Here is a 19,811-nt window from a genome sequence, read left to right as displayed (position 1 = left end):
AAAGACAAAAACATGGACTAAAGACAATACTGAAGTACTGACAGTACTGAAGTACTACCCCCTGCATCTATTTGATAAATGAGATACTGGTTTTATGCTGCAACTCATTAATGAGTTGACATGGAGGGTAACCAAACCAAAACAAAAATGAAACCCACAAATCTAATACTTAATAAATGGATTTTCTTTTGAAAACAGACCAGCAAAATGCCAATAAATAGAAATAAAAATGAGTCTTTCTGGTGAGAGAGGTCCTATACTACCAAGGACAAGGCAGTTCCCCTTCCTAAGATGAGGAGAAACTTCAGACCTCACAAAACAGAACGCCCCATTAGAAAGAGCCAATGAAGGATTTCTGTGGAGTATACTAACATTTCATGTATGTACATTTTTAAATGGTGAATATACGCTATAGTGTGAACTTAGTATCTGCTGAGTGTTACTTTTTAAATGGAAAAATGTAATCATAGAAACACAGGAATAAAAAAGATGCGTTAGTGTGTGTAGCCCAATTTTTTAGAATGATACCTACCAAATATTCCACTTCTCCTACTGTTTTTTTCTAAATTCCATTTCAGTACTGCATGTGTTTTTGTGGGATCAATTTTTCCTCCACAGTTCCATCGTGCAGGGATACAGAATAAATTCCTTCTTGTTGGAATATTCTTCTATTTACCATTTGACTTAAACTAGTTTAAAATTCAGAAGACATCTAGAAGCTTTTATGCAACAGAGTACACCTGTGTGTTAATGTAAATGAAACATTATTATGTTGAGATTTTTTTTATATTCAATACTATTTTAGTATAAGTGATAGTGATTCAAGCTCCTTTGGTGAATATGGGGGTGGGGGTTGCCATTTGGAATGGTCTTTTTTCTTTTCTTTTTTTTTTTCTTTTTTTTTTTTTCTCCCTTATGAAGGACCATTGCCTTGGCTTTTTTGGTTATTGTTTTTTTTTTTTTCTTTTTTTTTTTTTTGAAGACCATTCCATTTCTTTATTTTTTAACATCTTAAAGTCATAAGGACTTATATGCAAAGCAGTCATACACTTTATCATTAAAACCCATAGGTAAAATACGTACACAAATCCAACAAAAGGCTAGTACATAGTAAAGCCTAAGCATACTACTATGCAATATTATGAATACATAACTTTAGAGACTTCAGTTTAGTACTGTTATCTATTCATTTCTGAAAACATTCACAAAGATTTTAAATGCAAATTTTCATTCCGTATCTGGAATAGAACAAAAATTATCTATGTTATAACAACTTTCGGTCATTTGTGTTTGACCAATTCGGTAAATTACAAAGAACCCAAAGAATTCTGTAACTTTCTGTAGAACTATGTAATAAAAACATTGCATATGTTCCTAGTATGATGTCTTTAGCAATCATTTACTGAAATGTAACTCAAACATCAATCTCTCAAAATGTATAACCGACCAGCTGCTTTTTAGTCTATATCCGAATCCAACTTCATCACAAAACCCCTTTTAATACAAAGATGCAGAAGTACATTAGGTAATACTAATGCAACACAGGTGCAGTTCTAGCATTGTCACTGATCAGTTGAATCATCTTCTCCATGAACGAGATTCATTATCCTCCTCTTCTTCATCATCATCTTGAAGCAGCGAGTCATCCACCAAAGACTCTTCCTGAAACTTCAAGAGAAAAACATGATACTCTTATGTCAGAAAATGTTAAAAGACCAAAAGGCAAAATACAAATCTCTGATACCTGCAATTTAATAAAGAACAAATTTATTTTTAATAGGGAAACAGCAATGCTTTCAAAAAAGTATACTGTATGTATATGTACTATATACATATACTAACAAATAGCAAGTGACACTACTTTTTTTTCTTTTTAATGGACTTCAAAATGACCAGGACATATGTACCTCATACTTAAATAGCTCTTCTGATTCTTCAGCATATGATTCATGCCCAAGGTGCAATGTTCTCATGAAACTTAAGAAGCTATACTGAAAATGAGTATTAGTTTTGCACATTCATAGTTCACTATGCCTGTTTTCATCCAAGAGCTTGATCTACCTGTGCCACAGTACCAAAACCGCTGAATCTGAGACATTTTGATTTTTGACAGCTTAGTCAAAACTGATTTAAATTAAAAGATTGGGGCAGGGAGACAGGTATTTATAGAAATTTAGACAAAATATATTAATGTATTTTCAATTCCTTTCAATAACAACATAGTAACTTGATAGACTTCACAAACCCCTGAACATTTCAGGTCATCAGTTACAGGCTTCAGAGAGGCTAAGTTAAAAAAAAGAAAGATAAACAGTGAGTTGTTTTAGTTTTTATCTACATATAGACACAGCGGTGTATATATAAACTATTCCATCTCAGAACTTTGACAATTACAGCTATCACAGCAATTTCTGCACTAGCTAAAGAAAGGACTGAAACAAGTACCAAAATCTCCCAGCTGTTAGACCACAGTTACAATCTTCCTTGCTTATTCTTCTTGTCCATTAACTGCAGCTTTTTTTGCTACAGAATTTCCAAACTCAACAGGAGGTGTGAAGGTCAGGGAACCTTCTGGAAAGATGTGAGGCTCTAAGCTGAAGAAAGCCTTCTCTCTTTCCAGTAGGCTCTTCTACAAGAGGGAGAAACTACTATCTTCATTACTTTTGCCTACAGAAAGCGCATTTTAAAAAGCAACTCTTTTGACACCTGACCTGTCTGTCAATGCATACTGGGGTACTCTAAGCCACGCTAAAACACAGAAACTTTCTGAGGACTTAGCCTCTTCTCCTGGCGTTTAGATGTCCAGCAGGCTAAAATACAACAGCGCTGTCAAAAAGGAGAAGTCCTGGGCAGTGCACAATGCAGAACTCTTAAGGATGATCAAAAAGCCTGGAACAACTTCCACATAGGGGAACAACTATAGGGACTGTGATTCCCTGGAGAGAAAGCGTCTCAGAGAAAGAGAGGAGAGAACGATGGTCATGTTTTTGATGCAAGAGTAGGAGAACATTAAAATTAAACGTGCAGGTGGCAGGTCCAATATAAAGATACTTATTCTGCATAGACACAGTTAAACACTAGCATTCCCTGTTGCAGGACATTATAGATACCACTCAGATTCCAAGAAAACCAGACAAATTCATAAACACCTATCAAGGGCTTTCAACTACTAAGACGCTACACCTCTGACTGAACAGGTCCTTGAACTGCAAATCATTGATGATTAAAAGCTCATCTCTACTTACAGGTTTTACACTCTTCCTAGGCATCTGCTGTTGACTCAGTAGAGTCAACTCTTTTGTTAGGCACCCAGATGTAGAACGTAAGGCATCTAGGAAGATTAGGTGCTTTCATAAGCAAGCGGCTACTCATCAGAGATTTTCTAAAGCATCCAAGTCCAAAAGACCTACCTCATATTCTTAGAAACGGACTAAGAGCCCTATTTAATTATTGTCACTCTGCTGAATGATCTAGCTCCTTTTTTTCTGCCCTGCCCCCCCCCGCCCCAAACTTCAAGGTAATTAGTTTCACTCAAGTCAAGTCTTAAGCCTGCTAGCCCCCTTTAGTATAGTATTCTTTAGCTGAACCAAAATTGTATTTTAGAGATGGGAAAATGAAGGAAATCTCTTTCATGTGTTTACAATACCTGCTATACAATGAAGTTAAATCAGTAGCATGATGAATTGTAGGCATGCAGAAACTCAAGACATTTTACATGTATAAAGAATGCATGACTGAAATTCAGGCCACTGACTAGAAGAACATACCCCACCTCCAATCTAATCATGCCTAAATACCAAATTTTAAACAACTACGTAAAATCTCTTTTATGCAATTGGTTGAACTTCCATGCACAAACATCACATTCTTGAACTTATGCATCTGGGACCTGGGGATCATAACATCATACTTCAAATACTAAATTAACCAAATGCTAGATTAAATGCAAAATTTCCCAAAGATTATTGAATAGAAATTCCCTGTGTAAAGAAATTTGGTGAAGGTTAGGAGGACTAATTCAGTCATAGAAAATTCAAATAAAATCCAATCTCATTACAGAAAGAAGATAGGAGAGCTACATGTATTTGGCTTGTTTTGAAAATGGAAAAGGGTCAGAGGTAAGTGCATCAATCATGTTAAATAAAAAAGTCTGTAAACACTGGGTCAAGTAAGAATCTAGCAAAGCTCCTAACAAAAATATAGGTAAACTAGTATTTTTATATTACACATTTGCTATTGCAAAGATTTCAGCAACCATACAAAAGCAATGAACAATGATCCAAGACCAACTCCTATATATTTTCCACAAGAACAATTAGCTGAGGAATGACTGCAGAAACAGTCCAGAGACAAATAAAAACAGTTCAATTAAAGAACAAAACCAGATCAAGAGAAGTATTAGAAAAATAAATGGTTGGGGGGGAATCTACAATAAAGGTAATTATTCTAATAATGACATTATTTCTTAAAAAAGGTTACTTCCCCTATGTACTTAAATTTTGAAAATCTGGAAAGTTTTAGATGAGTCCATCAATTTATGAATTACTGAAAACAGTCCCATGCAGTCTTTTTTCCCTAAGTTTTCTTTCCATGTGTGATGACTCCTGTTAAGGAGAACAATCATCACCTAAAATAGATATCCCACTACCACAAACACTTCTCAGCTGACAAGTTGTTGTCACGCATCCAGGCTTGAGGTCTTTTCAAGAGTTTGTAAATCTGTCCTTTCCCTTTGCCAGGGCAGTCAGCACACGTCGCTTGTTACTATCTTCATTCCCTTTTCCCCACTACCTATACCCTAGAGGTTCCCTCCTACGCTCAGTGTCTTCAAGTGGGGTTAAAAGATGAATCTCGCTATTGTTCACTGCAAAGAATGTGCACTTTCCTTCCTTTACTCCGCTGAAGTGTTTGCATATCCCTGCATGCCCTTTCTCCATTACGCAAAATGGAGAAGTCTCAGTGAAGTAGTTACTCAATGAGACCTCTCAATAAGGTAGACTCCTTGCAGCAACAAACATTGCTGTTGATCTTCACAGGCAATACGTCCCTGAAGGAGAAGTCATAAAATATCTAAGATGCTCTGAAGATTCCCCAGTGTAGCCTCTTGTTCACTGACAGCTCATTACCATCTGACAATGCTTGAGGTTTGCGTATAGAAGTGTGGAATAATTACCTGGGGGGGCAAATTATCAAAACTAATTATTGAAGACACATTTATTAAGAGTAAAGCTATAACCACATTCTCAGCACATAAGGTATCTGCTGTGCACACAAGGAATCTGTTCTGTGATGGTTCCCCATCCCCAACTTCGCCTGCCACCTTGGATGGTAGCATACCAAGGAAGCTTGCTTGGTGTGTTAGCACCAAGAGGAACGGAAGGTGAAGTGGTGTGAAGATACTGCAGCCAGGCTTTGTGTACAAGGCAGGTACAGGGACTAGACACTGTGCACATAGCTGCTGTCAAATAAGAGATAAATATCCCTTTCCATCTAAAATGCTGGTGCTGAGCTAGCAGTTGTGGCGAAATCGTGTCCTGTGGATGAACTCTGCTCATTATAATACCAAAACACATCTCCAACCCAAAAGCTAGCCAGTTCTCTTTTACCTTTTTTTTGTCTATATCTTTAAAAGCGCAGTGAAAGAATTTTACACCAATCAATAACAAAAGTATGTAGGACTAGAGTCACTCAAGCTCCACCTAAACTTAGAAAATAGTATAAAATATCCTAATGATATGGGGAAGGGGGGCCAGACACCATCACTGAGAAGTCAAGGAACACCACAAACTTCTGGGATCAGTTAACGGGCTGAACCTATCTTCCCCACCCATAGGGACGCCTTTGGGTAAGACTCACACACTTGGTTATGCCAAGTGCTTTCTTGGGAAACTCAGAAGTCAAGGCTGTATCTGTAATCACATTAGTAGCACTATATGGTTACCTTAATATACATACATTTGGTACCAAAGTGTCTTTTTTGTAACCTAGGTGTATTTTCGCAGACAGTGTTATTAATCACTGGCTATTTAAAAGAACTTATATCTGTTGCTTTAATAAACCACATTATCTATGAATCTAGTCATGAGAATTTCCCACTGAATGTGCCCAGACTTATACTCTATATCATCCTATTCGTGAATCTGTGTAGGCGTGTAAATTGAATGATGTAACGATTTTGCACTATTAGCAGATCCGTACTCGCGTGAATTCAACATAATGCCATAGTGGCAGTTCAGCATGATCAGACTTAATAGTGTCAACTTGAGGCTATTTTGAGGAGTAACTGGGTGATGACTGAGTGATGACTCAGAAGCTAAGCTCAGCCATCCCCAGTCCCTCTAATATCTGAGGACAAGTTGGAAGGCAAGGGAGTTTAATTTCTGCCAAATTAATCAACCCTTTTAACACGACAATAACTAAAGTAATATTTAGTAATTAAGAATGCACAAATGCCTAATATCAACACACAGCAGCAGAGGCAGTCTACTCTACCTGTCTTTGGCTGATGTGCTAAAAAGAAATAAGCATTTTTGGAGACAGAAAGTAAACAGACAAACTGGATCTCTTCAGAAAAAAAACAACCACAGAAACTGAATATTACAAAAATGTAAAAAACTAACTGAATATAGTTATATTAAAACAATCTTGTGAAGCTGCTTCTATGGTAGGTCTGCCAAAATATACAGGAAAAAAATACAGACAAAATACTATCACCGAATAAGTCAAGGTGTACTTCTACTTCAGTTATTCTATGGCAATTATGCATATACAGTTAATCGACAGTAAATTAATTAGAAAAAAGATTACTTGATTTCTTCCCCAAGTGGCATTTATTTTTCAGAATTCACAAACATCAGTATTTTGAGTGTAATGACTTAAATGCATTAAGAAGTGTTGCCCCACTATTCCTACATTAACCAATTAAGGTTATTTGGACAAGACTTTAGTATCTTTCATGCACCATGAAGACTAACACTCACCAGGGGTACGTTAGATGTCTGAATGAAGTTAATAAATGCTCTAAATTATTCTTTCACCTGTATCCTCCAAGCCGTATCTCTCTCTAAACGAAAATCAGATTCTGAAATTTGACTCTCTAAGGAATTACTGCCTAAAGTAGAAGGTACAAAACCATGTTTTGGACAAAATCCTCAATCTCTCTCATGCAAGTTCAAACCCACCTCTTCCATTTTCTAGATATACCCTCTAGAGTTTTTTTTGTTGTGTAAGAAATGAAACATTTCTGAAAGCACAAGTAAACTATCTGGGACTTTCAACAGCCTAGAAAACAAGAAGTGTATTTATAGATAAATCCACTTTCTGATATCAAGACATGAGTTAGATTCAAAAATAAAAGTATGAATCAACAGATCATTTTCTTTTGAAAAAGTTACTTAAAAAAGAAAAATGAAAGAAAAAAAGAAAAAGCAAACTTACTTCTTCTTCATCAGGTTCAGCTTCCTCTGTTTCAACAGCTGACATACTAGCAACAGGCTTGTTCCATGCCAACTTTAACTCTTGTCCTTTAAAACGAGATCCATGAATTGCAGCCTAAAACAAGTTTAAGTGTTTTAGTTATGTATTTCTTTGTTAGGGGAAAAACTAACTTCAGTAATACTTAAATGCCAGAAATAAACCAAGAGTCTGCTTTTTCAAAAGAAAATCCAAGTTATAATATGTTCATACTGAATTACAGTTAATAGCTTAAAACAAAACAACTTCATTCACTGCACATGGAATTCACAGATCCTTTCAGTAAAACAATCAAATTATAGTCAGAAGAAAATAAGCTTGGAAAACCATAAATCATTTGGTGATGTAGTTAACATACTGAACTTGGTTTTTAATATTATCTTGATGGGTTGTTCACTTTTCAAAGACGGACACTGTCACCGTTTAAGGCTGGGCCAGCTCTTAAAACAGGTGGCAGATGCTCTCTGTTAATCCCCTCTGTAAAACTGTTAATGCATAACTTACCAGAAGCAAGACATTCCACAATGATTTAAAATATTTTTTAAAAAAAAAATCAAACCAAACAAGTAAAAAAAAGCCCCTTTGTGATTACAATTTCATCTACTGGAAAACATTCCACTTCCTGTAAAGCCATTGTAATTGAAATGTAAAAATTTTTAACTTCTGGGATATTCATGCCTTTCTAAGGACCAGCTGCATTAAGTGGCTGCTTTGGAAATAGTATGTTCAAATTAAAGTAACATGAATGAGCATAAATCAGCGTTAGCAACATTCCGAAATAACCATCATGGTCACAAAAGATTTATAGTACAATCTGAAAGCACAGCATAATGTGAAATGTAGAAACAATTACATGTTCAATGACATCTGAACATGAATTGTGTGATATTAAAGTCCCCAGGTATAAATTTTAAATCTGTACATATAAATTTATGATAAATTTAAAAGATTCTATGCTTATTAAAATGCAGCTCAGGAGCTTTTTGTCCATGGTCTCATCACAATGTCACACAACTAGAATTTTTAAAAGTACTTATATGTGACATTTAGGTGCAGAAACAACTTGTAATCTTTGGAAGAAATTACTACTACATAAAAATGCAACATTTTACAATAGGGAATCCTCCTCTTCCTTCCAGGCTAGAACATATATGGTCATAAACCCTAGGCCTATTTTCATTTAAGAAGGTAAAGTATTAGCTGCATTTACTTCACAATTGGCCTCAACAGAGGTTTTTAATGATTACCTTCGACAACTTCTCCAATTGCCAGTCTTAAATCTGCTCTAGTAGTAAACACAGAAATTCCAGTGGAAATACATTTTAAAATATCTTAAGGATAATACAGATTTTACTATATTTGATCAAATACAGTTTTCATAAAAGTTTAATTTAAAAATGAAGGTGCAATTAGACACAAAGTCATTCCACAATTAAAAGTTTTAATGCTAATTAGAATGTGGACTTCTCAAACACTGATCATGAATTCTGACCCAGCTAAAATATCCCCCGTTTCCGGAGGATATTCTGAATGTCACCTTGAATACAGCTTGAAATTTCCACCTATTATATTTGAGAGTGATTAAGGAAAAACATACTGATTTTTAAATGCAGTGAAATGCACCATAAAAAAAAAGATGAGTACATAATGTTGACTTCAATCTTTCCACCAAACGTATCTGCCCACATCTTTCCTCATTCTCTGCACAACCTTAATTCAGTTCACTTGTGTGTAATAATTATCACAGCTTTTATTAGTGAGCAGGTATTTCTTATCCTCCACAGAACTTTTATTCACTGTTGAACTGTGCTCCTTCAGTAGAGCTGTCCGCTACTGTTTTTCCCTATCAGTCAGTATATACTATGTACCACTAATTATACTTCCTTTTTTACAGAATAATTACAATCTCTGTAGAGTTAGTGCTCATCATTGCTGTATCTAAGAGTTTCACAAAATTTCTGTTTCCATAAAACACCTTTAGCATATGCATCAATGATACCATGAAGAGTTCAAAACTATGGGCCACATTGGCTTCATTTGCATTGTAAATATTTTTTCTGTCAATCAGGTCACTGGTGTCTCAAGATAAAGCATACAAAAGGAGAAGAGTCTGGTCAGGTATGAAAATCTGCAAGATGAACTCTGTGCAAAGACAGAAACTTTGTGCAAAATATAAACATAAACCAAAATCTTTCCATACAACCATACCATAAATATGAATCCACTCTTTACGAAGTCCCTGTTATTTTCAGGATACTCCTTCCCAACAGTGATGCAACGATTTTAAAGAAAACAAAATCATTTGCAGAACAACTATGTTCGTTATTTTGTGCAGCTTCACATACTGCCTACACCATGGACTGAATAAGGTAGGAGTCCCGCTGAGCCAAATGTATAAAGTCCTAATGATTCGTATGTTAAGGATGCTGAATTACAACATACACCAACTCTGGATTTTAGTCTCCAAAAGTTACTTCGATTATTCCATACTTCTGTAATTTCCTAAATTTCTAAAAAATATGCTAAAAAAGGAAAAAAAAAAAAAGGGGGGGGTGGGAAATCCCATCACATCAAACCACAGTAACACTATCACAGGGTTTCAGGCAAACGTAAATCCAACTGATCCCAAACAAAACATTATAAAAAAAAAAACATCACTTTGCATGATGTCAGTAAATTTTCAGGAAACTGTGAGAGTACCAAGTCTTCAGGTGAAAAAAAAAAAAGGCAATTAAATAAACCAACACATAGAGCTATCAATTCCCAAGTATTTATCTTAATTTCTCTCTTACATCCTGTACTGGAATTTGCTATAAACATTCTAATTTCCTAAGTATTTCAGTGATATAGTGTTCGACAGCTTTGTTTAATCTAGAATTAAACTTCTGCATCACGACTTCTTTTAAAATGTTTTAAAATAATTAGTAGTATTACATTTAATCAAACACATAAGTATAATGTAACTAGAAAGTAGTTGAATGTTGCAGAGTACTTTCAACAAATACTATACTCACAGCTTCAGCTTCTGCTCTTGTTTTAAAGGTAATCACCGCATGGAGAGAAGAGTCATCTATCTGGCAATCTTCAATTTCACCATATTGCTTTTAATAAATAAAAAAAAAAGCTTAGTGAAATAGTTCTCCACCTCTAAAAATGCTGTCCTAAATAAATGCCCTCAAAAATCAGATAAAATTAGAATAGTGTACCTTTCACAGCCTTAATGTCAGAGTACTTGTCTTTGCAAGGAATAGTTACTTTTACTTGCATTTCTAAAACACAAAAGTGCTGTAAAGTCTCTGAATTTCCTGATTGTAAACAGACAGGTATGAAGTAAAATTATGACAGAAAAAGAGGTTGTTCTAATTCAGTACTTCTCTCTTGATCAGAAAAAAGGGCTCTGGAGATGATTCCATTAGTCTATTATGAAACTCTTCCACAAAAAAGATTTATTAGATGCAAGGACTGCTGAAAAAGTTTCAAAACTTAACTTGATTTCACCATCTTAAGAATCTGACCCATCTATTCTTGTGATGGTCTCTATGGTATTGCTACCTTTAATGCTGCCATCACTGCAAGCTGCAATGCCCAACATACCTGTACAGGTAGAGTACACTGCTGATAAGCAGAGCATTGTCATATCATATCACAGAAACAGAAATACCGCTCAGTTCATTTCCATGGAATTTGGAGTAAGTTTAAAACAGCAAACGCACAACCCATAAAATGAAATTAGCATTTTTTCTCAGTGTTATGCTACTAACACTGTGAATTGAATTGTATTTGTTGATGCTACTAAGATTTATTTTTTTTTAGTTAATATTTTTGTTTGTTAAAGATAGTAAGTTTAATACTCCCTGCAGTAAGACCAAAGTATAAGAAAACGCTAAGTTCTGAGCAAATTTATGACCATAAACTGACAGCACACAGCAAGTTTTTAACAGTGGTAGATTCTCCGTCTTCATTTTTATATTCCTTACAGTCAGTATGAGAAGTACATAATGAAATGAAAAATATGAAAGGTGACCAGCAAAATTTAACAATATTCATAAGGCAGGCTAAATCATAACATAATGCTGTAGATTAAAAATACTTTTTTTCTTATACTCATCATTGAAACTAGACTCAGAAAGGTCCTATGGGTGACCAAGTGGATTGTATTGCTTCATTTTAAAGTTATATGTTCTTAGTTTTAGATCAAAAATTTGTGAAGTCATTGCTCGAATGTTCAATGCACCACACATCTCTACAGAAAACACTTTTATTTCCCTTAAATACACATATATATGTCTAGTATGTATAAATGTTTGGTCTGTCATTTACCTCTATAGAAAGTAATTTTGTTCCCCTATATAGGTATGATGAGGTGTATTTAAGTGGAACAAAATATATATGTACATTAAGTGTGTGTTTATATATACAGCTTCTGGGAATGACACCTTACAAAATCCAGTATAATTGTGGCAGGGTTTGGGGGGGGGGGTTTTGTTTGTTTGTTTGTTTTTATTTTTAAAAAGGAGAGACAGGTCCTTGTTGGCTCTTGTTCTTTTGAAAAGCTGCTTGTATGGCTGCCAGGCAGGGAATATTAAGGACATTGACTAGAGTTTACTGAACTTACTGGCTCTTGGACTTCTAACTTCAGAGAGGACGACTGCAATTAAATATTGAAAAAAACCCTAACAACCCACAACCAAACAATGGGGGACCATACACGAAGATTCACACAATTTATGCCACTAGATATTAACATTCATTTCACAAAATAAACAAATTTTCTTTTATTATAACCTTTTATTATAGAGGATAAGGTTTTTTAAGGATTTATGTTCATTTCTCACTTTATTATATTTGAAAATAAAAATTTATTTAACACCAATTTATCATTTTTTAGACTAAAAACAGAAAAAAAAGGTAGAAAAAGCTCTGACTTTGTAAGCTTACAGACATGAACAGACAGAAACCTTTGGCTGCCTTGCCAAGATCTGCATATAGTTGCACAATTCTCATCTTGGTTCTTAAATTCAGAAAGTTAGGCATTTTCAGTGAAAATTTTCATTAAGTACTTGTTAAGATACTTCAATAAAGATAAAACAGACTTCAGGTATTGAAAGTCTGGCACTGAACCAGTCTTTGTTCTCACCATCCCTTCAGTTATTTTATCTTTCTATACCTAAAAATTTGGGAAAATTTTATAATATTTATTTGTTCAGGATATATCTAAGTCATTACTTTATATTCTCAATTTCCTTTCTTTTTAAGAAAAAACGAAACCTTGTAAGTGTTATGCAGTTACATTCATAACTAGTTGAATCAATGGTGTAATTTCTCTTTGTTTCACCTTTTTCTGATGCATCCTCTTTTTCCATGAACAGGTATATCACGTTAAAGATTCATTCCTAAATAATATTTCCAGATGAATCGAATCAAGAGAAAACAAGTCATTCAATAGAAGACTGTCATCCAAAGGAACAGGAAAAGTGAAATTGTCACATACCGCAAAATGAGGAAGAAGATCTTCTCTATCACTTTCTGTAAACGCAGAGATTTCTAATGCCCTAGGTCGATGATCCACAACTGCATGCACAGGAACTCCTCTGCCTCTACCCCGGCCTCGTATTCCTCTACCTCTGCTACGTGATGCACCCCGACCTCTTGCATGAACCCCTCTACCACGAACTGAAGAAAGAATCCCTCGTTTGGCAGCCTAAGATGTTTATACATAACATATTGATGTATTAAAATTCATAATAAATATTTAGACAAAATTAACAAACACGTATTCTGACGTTTCCTAAAAACACATCCCTAAACAAGCCTCAGAAACAGCAGCTTACAGGTCTTAAAATAACAAAAGGTGAACATGTTAATAACATTAAAAAGCTAACACTGTTAATTATTAACAGATGAAAAATAGGATGCAAACAGGAGAAAAGAATCAGATATTAAAAACAGATATCAAAAGAGCCCTTATCTGTGTGGATAATTCCTTGTCTCTTAATTGGTCTCTGAAAGTCCAGTCAGGACTTTTATTCTGACCAGAATATTAACGCAGCACAATAGCTTTTGGCTATAGAATTGTGAGGTACGGAAACAGAAGCTCTAACGAGCACCTCCAAGGACAAAGTAATCATTAAAAAATTGGCTCTACGTACTCGCTAATTTCCATTCCCACAATACCTGTGTATCCTTTCTAAAGAACTGGCATGCACTCTCCAAGAAAAGTCAGAAGGCCGATGACGGTATCTCTGACAGCCAATTAAAAAAATAATTTGTAAAAGTTATTTTAAGAATCAAAAAAGCACTTTCAAGGATTTAATTTCAACATTTATAACCACAAAAAAAAAAAAAAAATCTTTTCAAACCCAAATAGATCTGACCTAAGAATCAAATGTTAAATGAAATCGACGTAACAATATTTTAAACACACCCTACAGTGTTTACAACTCAAGCACTGATAGCACTACTTTAATGCATGCCAGTGGTATTACCCATGAGGAGATCAATCTGTTATGGCTTTATTCATGAAACTATTCACATAATTTGACAATGCTATATAGTTCACGTTTTATTTTTTGTAGAGAATCATGCGGGTCTTGGGTTTGGATTTTTTTTGTGTTTTTTTGTTTGTTTGGGTTTTTTTTGTAGCATTTATAAATGGTTAAATGAATAATCCAGAAAGTTAAAGCTTATGCTGACTCAACAATCAAGCTGTATACTGTTTGGGTTTTCTCACAGTAAAATCAGGGCCATCTGGAAGAAAACAGCAGGTTATGAGGCACAGAAGCAACACTTGAATAATGTCAGAGTTAAAGTCACAAAGACAATGTGTGAATAAAAGTTTTTCTAAAGAGTTTGTAAGACTACTGCAGAATCAAACAAACATCAATGGAAAAAATCCCATATCCCTCTTGTAAGTTATACAAGGGATACACTTCATGCTGTTCCCTGAAACATACTGGTCTGCTTTACTAATAACCCCATATTTCTCCATCTACTTTGATCAGTATTTGCCAAAGGCTTCAAAATTTCATTTTAGTAAAATTATTTTCCTGAAAGAGCTACAATTTTTTTTTCCAACTGAAAATACAGAGTCAATGAGAGATGGAGTAGGATCAGCACACTCAACCATGGTGCAACTTTATCTTGAATGAGCACCTACTTTTTTACTGCTATTTTACATCATTCAATTCACATGTTTTCTAAAATGCATGCTTTATAAATAAGCTTTCGGTACACTTATGAAATATTATTCACCATCAGAATATATATTGTCAACATAAGCTTTTATGTCATCTCTATTCAATTGGCTTGACTAATTAACAAACCTATTTTCACAATTACCAAAGCTGCATAACAACTTAAGTTTTAAAGTAAGATTTTAATACAACTTAGCCGTATGTATGTGCACTGTGTTCACATGTAGTTATACATAAGACATGACCAAACTTCATTAAGACAAGAGGAATTTAAGCGACACAGCAGCCTGCTTAACAGTAAAAAGAGATAAGATTATCATGCAATTAAGCAGATATTACATAATCATATAGGCAAGACAGTGCAATATGACAAAGAATAACATCCACAGCATTCAGAATTTCTCAAAGACACAGATATGAAGAATCTTGCACAGTCTTCTCAATTTTTTTAAAAGCAATTACTTTATGAAAAAGCACGTTTCTATACATTAAACACTTCTCGAAACATTGTATTTGCTTTTGGTTAGAAGTCCTTCTCTTGAAACCAATGCTTTAATAGTATTACTTTTGGCATTTCAGCCTTTTTGGTTAATCTCATTAAGAGGATGCTAACACTCAGGAATAAAAGATGAAGCAGAGTTTTTTAACTCTTCTGTATCAAACACACCATCACCTACAGGCAACAACTGAAAAACACTTCACACTCTCAAGGAAGTATTATTACCACAAATCTATAAAATACCATGTCATCTAAATAGTTACAGAATTTGAATAGATTAACAATCAAAATTAAAGATACTACTATTTCTCTGCTTCAGTGGAATTTTAAATATTATTGCTAAATGCCTCCGTCTACATGCAACTTACTATTGCAGTCTGGAAAAAATAGTTTATGATACAATACACAAGCTAATAAACATATACGAAAATATTTGATTATAAGTTAATTGCTACAAAAGAAGAGACAAACATACTTCCAGCTGTAGCTCTGTATATTTTCGTCTTAATTCAGTAACTTCCTCCCCAGCTTGCATCTTCTTGTATAAATCCAGTTCAGTATCTAGTAACTCTTTCTGCATCTAAGAAATTGTTATGGTAAATTATTAGTTCCACAGTTCACGTTCTCTATTGAGGAAACAAATTTCTGATAAAACCAAAGAATCTATTGCTACGTTCCTATCAGCAGGTTATTTCAGAAATACGCAGCAACTTAAAGATTGGCCAGGTAAGGCAGAAGTCTGCCACAGCACCTCTGTCTGTAAAACAGATTCCTAGAAACTCTAAGGAAAGCGAATTTGAAAACTTGAAGCTGTAGTGGAATTTTAAATTTAACCAAGTTCTGGCTTATTAATCCAGATCACAGTTGCAACTTTGCAGGTATACTTTGCTACATTTCCACCTTCAAAAACAAACCAAGCACAAGCTTAGGAGCCTTCTTGGCAAGATAAAACTTCAATGTGTAGTAGTATGTTTCTGACCTTGGTGATGTCAAACATTCTAGATTACCACACAAAGGCAAAGCCAATGGAATTTTTTCTAAACTAGAGACACCGAAAATAGAAAATGCAAAATTACATGGTAGTGAGGATGAGATAAAAAGGGATTCTACAAAAAAAAGGCAGTACAATTATGAATAAATACAAAATCTGTAACAAGCATTGAGAAAAAGCATCTAAGTTTATCACAATTCCATAATGCAAAAAGCACAAATGGTAGTTCTGTTCAGATCATGGTAGGAAAAAACCCACAGTAACAAGACCTCTGCTAACAAAAGGTTGGTCTGTGATGCACCCGAAGTTGTCTTCCAGCACACAGTACCTTAAAAATATTATTACAAAGTTCAAAAATACATATGTGAAATTGAAAGGTGTCTCTGAATTCAAATTTAGACATACTCACTGCAACCACTGAGCTGCAGGTACTGGTACAGCTGCAGTAAAGGGCTTTATGCGACCACGAACATTTTATTTGAAGTTCTGTTCCAAACTGAAAGCTTGCTTTTTTTTTTTTTTAAGTGGAAAACGCAGAGGCCAAATGTTCCAGTGACATCACAAATGAAGGATAAAATTACAGATGACTGTGAAGCAGTTTTACATTTACACTCATTGATTCAAAACCACAGCATGCAATGTATTTAAAGGTTAGTTGTCAAGAGATGAAGGTTTCGCAGTTCTGACAGCTGGAAACCAAGTATCACCACTGAATTATAAAGAAGGGATTTTTTTTGTTTCTTTGTTTTTTCCTGGAGGCTTTAAAAGAAAAAAAGCTGGATTATTCAACTGGTAACTTCAACCTGAACCTCTTTCAGCCCCATTTTCTGATTATCTACAGCAACCACAGAAAAAAATCCATTTATTTCCTTTATAATGGTTTTCAAAGTTTTCAAAATTGGAAACCGTATTTCTCTCAAATCCCACTGTGTTGCAACGCATCAATGACATGGCAAAACAACGACTTCCGAAGTTTAATAATGACCAGCAGTTAGAACTCACAAAGTAGCCAGTGACACTGGTGTCGTAAAGACTTTTGAGGTTTATTTCTAGTGCTCTTAATGAAGACTTCTCTTTTATAAAGATGTGTCAGGTCTCAAGAAGAAAATACCTCCTTCAAGATACACCAAGGGGCAGCAAAGGTTTCTACACTCAGGGGGGAAGAGTATTTTATAATCTGCATGAACTGGAACAAGACAAAAATAGGTAAAGACAATGGCACAGTCACATGGGCATCATCTTCAAGTTTGCAGGGTCTTCTGAGCTCCCACGTTTTAAACGCTAAGAAAATGCAAGAGAATCTAGAGTAAAGTCTTCAGAAAATTGTCAAAGTTGTAAATTTTAACTGAAGGCTGTTAATTCCTCACTTTCACAAAGGTCAGATGGGACTGATTGTTTTCTCTCTTTCAAATGTTAACAAAACAATGCTTACAGATAACACACAATCTCCCTGAGAGGAAAGTTATCAATAAAATCAACTTTTCTACAGTTCAGATATTTTGTCCATGATGAAATGCGTTTGCTTAAAATGTTTCTTCACTTTTCATATTACAAAGGAAACAGAAAACCAGCTCAAGAACTTCATTAAAACTGTAATTCAAATTAGCATATCACCTCACTTCACTAAGTAAAATCAACAGTCACACGAGAAAGTGGTGGACCAGGCTGCCAAGCAAAGGGTGATGTTGGCAGAAGAGATCTCAAGATCCACAAAACCAGGTTAAAGGGGGACCACCTCAAGCATACACATACCAGTCCACACTAATGAAGGAGGGCCTACAGAACAGCACCACGAGGGAAGATCTCATTTCTTTTCTGGGAAATCAGTGCCTCTCTGAAAAGTCTGTACGTTAATGCACACAACATGTGAAACAAAGAGGGGGAAGTAGATGTCTGTGTGCAATTACAGGGCTACAATCTCACTGGGACTACAGAAAGATTGTAGGAAAACTCACACAACTAGAGTGGTCCAGTGGACCAATACAGCGTCCTGGTTTTGGCTGGGTTAGAGTTAATTTCTGCTTAGTAGCTGGTACAGTGCATTTTGGATTTAGTGTGAAAATAATGTTGGTAACACACTGATATTTTAGCTGTTGCTAAGTAGCGCTTATCCTAAGTTAGTGATTTTTCAGCTTCCCATGCTCTGCCAGCAAGGAGGTGCACAAGCAGCTGGGAGGGAGCACAGCCAGGACAGCTGATCTGAACTAGCCAAAGGGATATTCCATACCATAGAATGTCATGCCCAGTATATAAACTGGGGGAGTTGGCTGGGAGGGGTCAATCACAGCTTGGAGATCACTGCTCTGGCATCGGTCAGCGGGTGCTGAGCAACTGCATTGTGCACCACTTGTCCTTTCTTGGGTTTTATTCTTTCATTATATTCCTTTTCATTACAATTATTCATATTATATATTAGTAGTAGTATTGTTAGTATTATATTTTTAGTTATTAAACTGTTCCTATGTTAACCCATGAGTTTTACTTTTTTTCCTGATTCTCCTCCCCATCCCACTGGGAGCGGGGAGGAGTGAGCGAGTGTTGGTGTGGTGCTTGGTTGCTGGCTGCGGTTAAAAATTCTCTTAAGGAAGGACAAGCCAGGGTAGCGAGGAGCAGGAGTTGCCCTTTATGTGACAGTGCAGTATGAATGCACAGAGCTCTGCCTGGGGACAGATGACGAGCCAGTTGAAAGTCTGAGTCAGGATTAAGATGGTAGACCTATGCAGGTGACGTTGCAGTGAGTGTGTACTACACACTGTCTGATCAGGCAAAAAAAGTAGATGAGGCCTTCTTCAGACAATTGGAAGAAGCCTCTTGATTGAAGACCCAAGGCCTGAACATCTGCTGGAAAGGCAGGATGATTTTCAAGAATCACATCCTCCAAGTTCCAGAGTGCGCAGGAAATGAATCAAAGGTGGCAGGATGCCTGCCTGGACGAACAAGGAGATCCTAAAAAAACTGAAACCCAAAAACAAGGTGTACAAGAGATAGAAGCAGGGTCAGATGACAGAAGGAATATAGAGAAACTGTCTGAGCGTGCAGGCACTGGTTTGGAAAGTCAAAGCCCACCTAGAATTGAATCTGGCAAGGGGGGTGAGAAACAAACAGAAAGGCCACAGCACGTCTATCAGCAGCAAGAACACTATGCTATGAAAAGTGTGCGCCAATTGCTGAATCTGAAAGGGGACCTGCCAACAAAGGACATGGGAACAGTCAAGGTACTCAACACCTCCTACTCCTTAGTCTTTAATAGAAAGACTTGCCTTCAGCAATCCCAGATCCTGAGACTAGTGGAAAAGCTTGGAGCAAGAGACTTATCTTTGTCAGAAGAGAATCAAGTTAGGAAACATTTAAACAAACTGGACATACACAAAAACCTGGGACCCAACAGGATGCACCCATTAAGTACTGATGGAGCTCACTGATGTCACTGCAAAGCCAATCTCAATTATCTTTGAAAGACCAATGGCATCTGGGGGAGGCTCGAACCTCTGAGAAAAAGCAAGTACTGAGAAAACGCAAGTATCACTCTGATCTTCAAGAAGAGCAAGGAAATGTGGGAAGTACACGCTGGTCAGCCTCACCAGTAACCCTGAGAGTATGAAGGAGCAAATAATGGAAACCATGTCCAAGCATATTAAGAACATGCAGGTGATTG

At 35.8% G+C, this 19,811-nt stretch overlaps 1 protein-coding gene across 1 annotated transcript in view; it reads right to left on the bottom strand.

The window, feature by feature from the left end:
* Window positions 1-959: 959 nt before the first annotated feature.
* LOC104164908 (RNA-binding protein 26-like) overlaps window positions 960-19,811 on the bottom strand; it is a gene marked incomplete at its 5' end in the record, with an annotated part of 24,972 nt that continues 6,120 nt past the window's right edge. The window contains 5 exons of the mRNA XM_009704389.1: window positions 960-1,668; window positions 7,438-7,551; window positions 10,488-10,574; window positions 12,965-13,174; window positions 15,641-15,745. Coding sequence (XP_009702691.1) covers window positions 1,579-1,668; window positions 7,438-7,551; window positions 10,488-10,574; window positions 12,965-13,174; window positions 15,641-15,745 — 606 coding nt within the window. The remainder of the gene's footprint in view (window positions 1,669-7,437; window positions 7,552-10,487; window positions 10,575-12,964; window positions 13,175-15,640; window positions 15,746-19,811) is intronic.

Source organism: Cariama cristata, unplaced genomic scaffold (genome assembly GCF_000690535.1).
Source record: "Cariama cristata isolate BGI_N322 unplaced genomic scaffold, ASM69053v1 scaffold18337, whole genome shotgun sequence".
NCBI classification, from domain to species: Eukaryota; Metazoa; Chordata; class Aves; order Cariamiformes; family Cariamidae; genus Cariama; species Cariama cristata.
Note: the sequence above shows the minus strand (reverse complement) of the source record. Positions and strands in the feature narration are given on the sequence as shown.